This window comes from Dendrobium catenatum, unplaced genomic scaffold, assembly GCF_001605985.2.
Source record: "Dendrobium catenatum unplaced genomic scaffold, ASM160598v2 fragScaff_scaffold_1022, whole genome shotgun sequence".
NCBI classification, from domain to species: domain Eukaryota; kingdom Viridiplantae; phylum Streptophyta; class Magnoliopsida; order Asparagales; family Orchidaceae; genus Dendrobium; species Dendrobium catenatum.
Window position 1 is genome coordinate 2,164,340 of NW_021319484.1, and position 8,343 is coordinate 2,172,682.

At 38.5% G+C, this 8,343-nt stretch overlaps 1 protein-coding gene across 2 annotated transcripts; it reads right to left on the reverse strand.

Annotated features, from left to right (window-relative positions):
- Window positions 1-12: 12 nt before the first annotated feature.
- Window positions 13-4,734, reverse strand: LOC110107068 (insulin-degrading enzyme-like 1, peroxisomal). Of its 2 annotated transcripts, XM_028697941.1 has the most exons (8): window positions 2,111-4,734; window positions 1,979-2,018; window positions 1,690-1,898; window positions 1,383-1,507; window positions 1,253-1,304; window positions 1,079-1,165; window positions 702-824; window positions 13-374 (listed from the first exon to the last, which is right to left on the reverse strand). In XM_028697941.1, exons 1-8 carry the CDS (start codon window positions 2,159-2,161, stop codon window positions 120-122), a joined length of 942 nt encoding a protein of 313 aa, XP_028553774.1. In that variant the 5' UTR covers window positions 2,162-4,734; the 3' UTR covers window positions 13-119. The 2 variants fall into 2 exon arrangements, with proteins under 2 accessions (XP_028553774.1, XP_020692869.1); XM_020837210.2 differs by having other exon boundaries at window positions 1,979-4,722.
- Between the last annotated feature and the right edge of the window lie 3,609 nt (window positions 4,735-8,343).

Sequence of the window (8,343 nt, forward strand, 5' to 3'; positions counted from 1 at the left end):
ATTCGTCCCCAAAAAAAAAAAAAAAAAAAATCATATTTAGAGAAGCAATGAAAACAAGAAGAATTTCAAACATTTGGGGAATTACTATGGCAAAGTAATGAGCTTCTGCACCAAAGAATCTACAGTTTGATAAGGCCATGGCCACCCCTGAAGGATGCAAAAAGAGGCCTTGATCTTCTGAAGCTGCAAACATCCTTTATTCCAACTGTTTTGGGAGGATGATCTGGCTCAGTTATTGCTTGCTTGTACTCGGCAGAATGCAAACATCCATAGACTCGTACGCTAAGGGTTTTCCTTTTCGGAGCATCAGCTTTAACAAAGCCATTGAAGAAATCAATCAATTGCTCCTTGGTCAGATTTCTCAACGCGGCTACCTGCAATTTCCAAAATCACTTTAGATGGATTACGAGATTTAGGCCTCGTTTGGTTCCCCGGCTTTTTTAAAATGGGAAACGGAGAAAGTTTTTTTGTTCTCAGATTGGCGGAGATTGGCGGAAATACGGAGGTTCGGGAGAAGGTATTTTGAAAAAGCTGTCTTAACAAACAACAAAACAATAATTTTTTCGCCGATTCAAACTGGAGACGTAGAAATTACGGCCAAACAAACGAGGCCTTATAAGGTATACAAAACTCTTTCCTTTGTAGGTGGAAAAAAAAGAAGTGAAATGGGCAATAAACAATAAAATTGGTGGTAAAATTACCTCAGCCTCTCTTCTGTCAAATTTAAGAGTACCAACAGCAATCTCTTTCCAATAGAACGATGATTCCTCCCACAGATTCTTATGTTTCTCAAGTTTCATTTTAATTAGTGCGTTGACATTGCTCTGCAGATTAATTGCCAATTTGTTAAAAGAAGATATGTTTGTCCATTAGAACAATAATATGTGAAGTTGTTAATAAAGGTATTCTAGTTTGAGTTCTCAAATTTATGGGTATCGTGAGATTTTGTAAATACTGAAATTTTGTTCACACAAAGATCTAGAGTTCTTTGATAAAGGCTAAAGAACGAGAAAATATAAGTTGTAGATAATGACAATAAACTCCAGAGAACAGATTTCAGACTAAAGTGGATATAAACCTTAAAATCACTGTCAGCCATTTTGTTGAGTTCACTTTCAAACATTTTAAGAAAAGCTTCGACTCTAGAATCTAGCTGTGCAGGATCCTGCAAGGAAAAAAGAAAACAATAAGAATTCTGTTATGCGTCATAAAAGGATAGCAAAACCTTCCAGAGATGGCCAAGTTGCTGTACCTTCACAGTGGACTGAATAATAAACTGCAGTCCTCGGATTCCTGAATCATTCCTGCATGTTGAGTAATAGAAGAATTGGAGCTCAAATTCATGTAAAAATTGGATAAATCAACAAAAAAAATCTTTATACCTCTGCAGAAGCACAGTTATGTAGCCAAGTTGTTCAACTGAACGAAGCTGATGGAATGCTGGTTGCTTGGCAACAAGAGCAAACAATTCCAGCAAGATGTTTAACTTTATATCATCTCGATGAACCTGAATCCATACATCACCAGATTTTCATTAACTTAATGAGTACAATGTCATGGCGAAGGTGAACACTAAGGCTTGGTTTGGGACGGCTTTCTTTTTGCTTCTTAAAGCAGCTTTTTATTACATAATTTTTTAATTTTGTAGTAAAAAGCTGTTTTAAGAAGCTGAAAAAAAGCCTAAATTACCTGAATATAATACAAGAGAGCAGAATTCTCATCACTTGGATTTAAGCAGTCAATTGAGAAACAATACTTAGTGCTCCTTTCAAGCTTAACAATTCTACTTGTTAAATGCTGTGAAGGAAATAAAGGTTTGCATATAGGTTGGGGATGTTGAAATAGAACATCTTCAATATGTTGGACCATTACTTCTGCATTAGCTGTCTCAATGTTTCCTAAACAAACAACAAAACGTTTAAGATATAAACATTCTTCCAAAGTTCATGGAAAAAAGTTGATGATTGGTGAATCTGACCTGCAACAAAACACTCCAAAAAGGTTCTTGAGAGAAAATGCCTGGAGAAATTTGCAAGATGCGCAACTTCAAGATGGGGCAGGACTTCAAGTTCCTCATTCCATGGCCAGGCATTTTCATCTAGTATCAATGAGCAGTTATACATGGCTTGCTGATATGGTTGTCGAAACTTGAAATTATCATACTCCTTTTTCACTGTTTCCTAATTGTAAGGTGAAAATATTAGCATTTACTCAAATGATATAAATAAATAAAAACATGAAGTTCCTATATCATGATGACTTCTGGCGTCATGTTTTGCCTTGGAAAAAAAAAAGTTTTTCCTTGACACAGCAAACAAATATTAAAAGTTTTTTTTCTTTCAAGAAAAAAATTTAACCATCAAGATAAAATGTTCTACTTTGGAATTCATACCATTTAAAATGCATCGCACCAACAAGATGCACATTCAAATGAAGCAAAGCTTGGCATTTTATTTTTAAGCGCAAAAGCATACAAATTCACCAGAAATTTTACTGTGCTCAAATTTTACTTCTTTTAGGTTTTTACAATTTTGCAAGCAATTAATTGTAGTTCAAGATATTCGAAGATGAATATTGAACCCAAATCAATTGTCCGTCACATAACTAACTGAAAAGCAATGCTTGTTATATATATATGTGATCTAAGCATAACAATTCTCCACCTCAAACTAATTCTGCAGTCCAGTAAAGTTCAAACATTTTCCTAGAAAAGATTAAAGGCACCCAGTGACATGTAGTAGGGCAGCAGCAAAGAAAAATTCAGAGTTGTAAAAGAACTGGAGAGCTAGAGAGAAAAGAGGATTGAAGAAATAACAGAAAGAAACAAAGTAGGCGAATCCGGCATAGAAAGTTAATCAAAGAGCAAGAGAGAAAAGAGAATTGAAGAGAAAAAATGAGTGAACTCAAGGAGGCACAAGGTAGCGAGAAGAATAGTAAGGAGAAACCCTAGAAGTGAGTGAATTCCTGGAGGGAGGGGGAGGGGGAGAGAGGGAGATGGCTAAAAGAAATCTTTTTTTCAATTCCATTTCAACTCTAATAATAATATTTCAAACTATGCCCTATTTATACAAACAGGCTGTATTAAAAAATTATAAACTACCCTCGAAAAAATAAAAATTTCAAACTAATCATAACTGCCATAAAATAACAGAGAAAATTTACAACACAAATAATACTTATTAATAAGAACAAATTTCTATTGCATTAACTTACTACTTGTGATTGCTGATAAAACAAAGCCTAGATGTTGTACTTTCCTCTGCTTGTTGAATCTTCAATGAACTTCAAAACCCGATGGCAGCCATCCAGAGCAACTTAAAAATTTCACTAACCATAACATACCAAAGTCATATCTCATTCTCTTTGTATTTATTTTATGAATTGTTTCATGAAGTTTGATATAGTAGAACTTGGGTGTCATTTGTTTCAGAGTCGAGTCATGTTCTTTGGCTTTGGCATGTGCCCCATGATCAAGTGATTAGCCGTTTTTTATTTCAAGAAAAATATTTAATAAGAGTATGACACGAAGCAATAGCTAAGTATTGCTAGATGAAAAGAAGAACTAAAAATATAATACATCAACAAGGCTAATAGGTGAACCAATCGCCAAAACAGAGAAACCCCCATTGCCATCATTAAAACCATTAATTTGGAGCCTAGTAAATTTTACAGACTGACGGTATACTTTTATGCTATTTCTTCTCATCATAAAATGTAAGATTTAAAGCATTTTTTCTGTGTTAGAAATGCCAAAAACAGAGGCAGCAGAAAGAGAGTGAATCATCCATATTCTCAGCATCAAGAGGATCATTGAGAGCAAAAACTCTAGAAGGGGCTCCATCACTAATCATGTGAATAAGAATTGAGGCTAGCAACCCGTGATGGCAATGATACTGATAGGAAACACTTGAAGATTTCAAGTAAATCCTATCAAGAGAGGAAAAACAGCGAGAAATCTCCATGATTCCAATAGAAAACAATTGAAAAACAGTAATTTTAGAGGCAGAAATGTCCGCCTCTGTTCGCGCAAGCTGGTCCGGTCGGACCGGTCTAACAATACTCCCCTCCCAAAAATCCACCTTGTCAGTAAGGTGGAAAGACGACATTCTCCTCCATTCCTTCTTCATCACAAACGGTAAGAACCTGAAGAGTTCGGTCCTTACACCAGTACCCCAGCGTATACCTGTCGTCACATCTGAAACACATCCCTTCGCCCTCTTCTCCTGTAATTCCTCCCTTCCCCTTGCAAAATCAACACCTCTTTGTTTGCCAACGCTTCTCTCCTCCCTAGAAAACAACTCTAGCGGAGGCATCTCATCTTCTCCCTCCAGGATCTCTACTACCGAATTTTCACTTCCCCTAAACGGGTTAGGGTTTCCACCTCTCCCATGGCCGCCGATGGTTTCCTTTGCTTCAGATTTCGCTGGATTAGGTTTGGCTTCAAGTAATTTCTTCAACCTGTCTTCCACCATGGTGAACTTTCCTTCATCATTTCATTAACGGATGCAATCAGATTTTGAAAATCAGAAATCTTTTCCTCAAAATCTGATTTGAGTTGTCCAAGTTTTCTCTCCAAGACTTCAACCTTCCTTCCATCAATTGATATCCCATAGATCGGCATGCTTTGATACCAATTTGATAGGAAACAACTGAAGATTTCAAGTAAATCCTATCAAAAGAGCAAAAATAGCAAGAAATCTCCACGATTCCAATGGAAAACTAGCACAAAACAAACTACAAAAGAAAATAACAATATACATTTGATCCTCTATTCAAGAAGAGGATCGATCTCTCCCAATCTCTAGAAGCCGCTAGAGCCCAAAGAAAATATATGAGATCTCAAATTTCAGCCAAATTCAAGATGCTCTAACCCTAGGAAAACAAACTATTAATGCATACTCTACATTCAAATTTCCCTCATAACTCCCTCAAAATTCCTTCCAAAACAGCCCACGCACGCCTGAGCGTGCGTTCGGTGCGTACACGAGGCGGAAATGTCCGCCTCTGTTCGCATAAACCGGTCCCGTCGGTCCGTGGACTGGTCTAGTAGATTCCAAATTAAGATACAAAGTAAATTCCAAGTTTTGAGAATAAACCTGACAAGAAGTAAATAAAATTGCCACCATTGCATTAAAAGATAAGAGTTTTCATCCGATGAAATATCCTCATTGCCATGCTTACCAAGAGATTTTCATAGCTACAGGTACGTCTTTAAGCATTCTGAGTAGTTATGACCTAATATTTTGCAAGAAGAAAAATAAGGAGAAATGTCTTCAAACTCAACCTTCTGCCTATAGCAATTAGATGTGGAGCCAATCCAAATTTCTTTATTAAGAGGGGAAGAAAAAACTAATTCAACTAGAAGCCTAGACACTAACTGCCCGGATGGTTTGTCAGCAGTGGCATCCACCTAAGTAGTTCAGTAAAAATTGAGGCAAAAGATTAAAAAATAGATTAGTTGAAATAGTGAATCCAAAGATGAGAGAAAATATCACAAATCGAAATGACTAAGAAGTTTCACAAAACACTTAAAATGAGGTGTCCACTTAAGCATAAAGCTAGGATAAAGCAAGTTTGGGCGCCCCACCGCATGCCGGAAAAGGGGGCGCGAGCATGCGAGCTTGCAGGCGAGGAGTTGAGCTCGTGAGGGCGAGCGCGGCCTACGCGGGTGCGGTTCCCTGCACGGGTGCTGTGCGGGTCCAGATGCAAGCTCGGGAGGGCTCGCTATGGAGTGCAGGCACAAGCACAAGATGGCGAGAGTTGTGTGCGGGCTTGAGCGCAGGATCGCAGCAGGCCAAGGGTGACTCGGGTAGATTTCAGGTTTCTGAGTCAACCCAAACTCAACCAGATTTTAGAAATGGATCAGAAAATGAAACCTGTTTGCCAGACGAACTATCTTCTCAATGTGATAAAGAAGAAGAAGACTAGACTAACATCCTGACTGTCAGAAATGCTATCTAATTTACCTAGTTACGTGTGGAAGTGTAAGGTTAGTCATTTCTAGATGAATAAGAGATGTCCACATCATAAACTTACCAGATGACAAAGAAGCCTATCTAATTCACCTAGTGACATCAAGGAATTGCCCCTTTTTAGAGCATGAGACTGACAGAGGCCTATCACTTCACTAATGTATGGCAATTAATGTGAAGGGAAGGCTAGGATCAATTTTCTATGGAGGCATAGAGTACGAGCCGATTTCTTATGTGAGGGTCATGGATCATTTCGAATGTGAGGCCGAGAAAATGGTTCAACAAAGGACTTGCAATTAGCTAGCAGAGAGATTGATGAGGACATCTACAGGATATTCTAGCGCGAGGAGACATCGAAGATCTACGATTAAGCTTGCATCTTTTATTTCTGATTGATGTATTGTAATTTTATTCTTTTAGTGATCTTTTCTGTTTTTACCCTCACTTGAGGGACTAGATGCATGTAACCCCAAAGGGTAATTTGGTCTTTTGTTTTGTTCTTGTATGGGGCCTATTTATAACCTTCTTTTCCCTCTTATGAGGTCAATGATGATTATGAATGAAATTTTTCAGATTTTCTTGCTTGATCTCTTTGTGAGTTCTTGAGAGGAGAAACCCTAGGAGAGAGCCTTGCAACACCTGTCAGCCGTTGGTGGATTTCGGGACTCGCGGTTAGTACTCGTAGTATTTTTCTTATCGTGTCTTCCTTTTCCCAACATCCGGCCACCTCTTCTTCCCCAAACAACCGCCAGCCACTTCAAGTCCTCAAGCCGCCGATCAACCTCAACAAGATCCCTTCCACTTAACCCACACCCCTTCCTCCTTAGCCAAATGCCACCCAAACACCAAACCCTAACCGTCGGCCTCCCCCTCCCATGGATCCCAAATTGATTGTCTTGCCTCTTTACAAAAGTGGAGCATGAAGATTAGAAGGGAACTCCAATCCAAATTCTATTTTCAAATTCAGATTTTGAATTTTTTCCTAAATTGACATAATCCATATTAGAAAAGTGCTCAATTCGTGGATCTAATTTACCAAGCCCAAGCCCTTGGCCGCAGGCATGAAGCGTCCAAACCCCGCCCCTTCCTCTCCCACCCGCCGACCCTCTTCCCTGCTACAACCGCCGGCCCCATACGTTTTCCCCCTCCAAATTTGAATTCAAATCCACCATAAAATGTTTCCTAATTTGGTCCAATTAATTTAGGAGTTGATTTAAATTCAAATTCAATTATTTGAATTTCAAATTTTTCTCTTAAATGATCCTCCTCTAATATAGGAAACATTCCCAATTAATTTAAATCTGAAATCAATTTCAGATTTAAATCATCAATCCCCTTAATTGCGTGGACCCACCTCATAAATACCCAAATCCCTTCCTCCCTCTCTCCTTGGCCGGCCATCTTAGCCCCCCTCCCCCTTTTATTAATTAGATCCCATAAATTAAGGATCTAATTAATTCAATCCCCTCCTCACTTTCCCTTCTAATTCCCACTTGTTTCTAATTAATTCAAATTTCAAAGAAATTAATCCCTAATTACTCATTAGATCTGAAATTATTTTTAGATTTAGCCTTTTTTCCCTTCTTCCCCTTTGCTTGGCCGAGCCTACCCGACCCCTCCTCTCACTATCTATTTTTTATCTTAGAAAATCACGCATGACCGACCCGGATGTTGATCATGGGTTTGTAGAGGATTCTCTGAGCCGAACCGGCATTCTCCAATCCCCATTGGTCGATTTCAACTTGGACGTCGACGACTCCGTAGAAAGCTACATTGAACACATAATCTTCAAGGTGGCAACATCAATTGAGGAACACCTCCCAACCGGATCGAGGACGATCGTAGGACGTCACCCAATCCATCCGTCGTCGGCTACCTTTCCAACAAAGAAGTTCTTGGGCTAGTTCTTCGGCTCCTTCCTAGTGGTGAACTCTTCACTAGTGTGGATCATCTTCTTCCGCTAACCCCACGAGTGATTGAGTGAGGAGGTCATCAAGTTTCACATCATCTACATCTTCCGCTAACCCTACGAGTGATTGAGTGAGGAGGTCATCAAGGTGAAACCTCTCATTATTAAATTGCGGATTTTTGTTATTGCGGTCATAAAACTTACTCTTGTCTTTGATGTTTGATCGAAATGTCTTGGTTAATCTAAAGTGCATTTCTTTGCCTAAGCAAGTTGAAAACTATGAAATCATAAAATCTTTCTTTGTTGTTGATGCATGCATTATTTCAATTTATTTTCATTTTATTGTAATTTGAATATTATAATGTTTGTTTAGTTTTTTTATGCTATCCTATGATGGAGAACATCCAATTATCATGAGTAGGAAGTGCTTGGGCATGACAAACCTTGGGGGTGCTAGTTTCT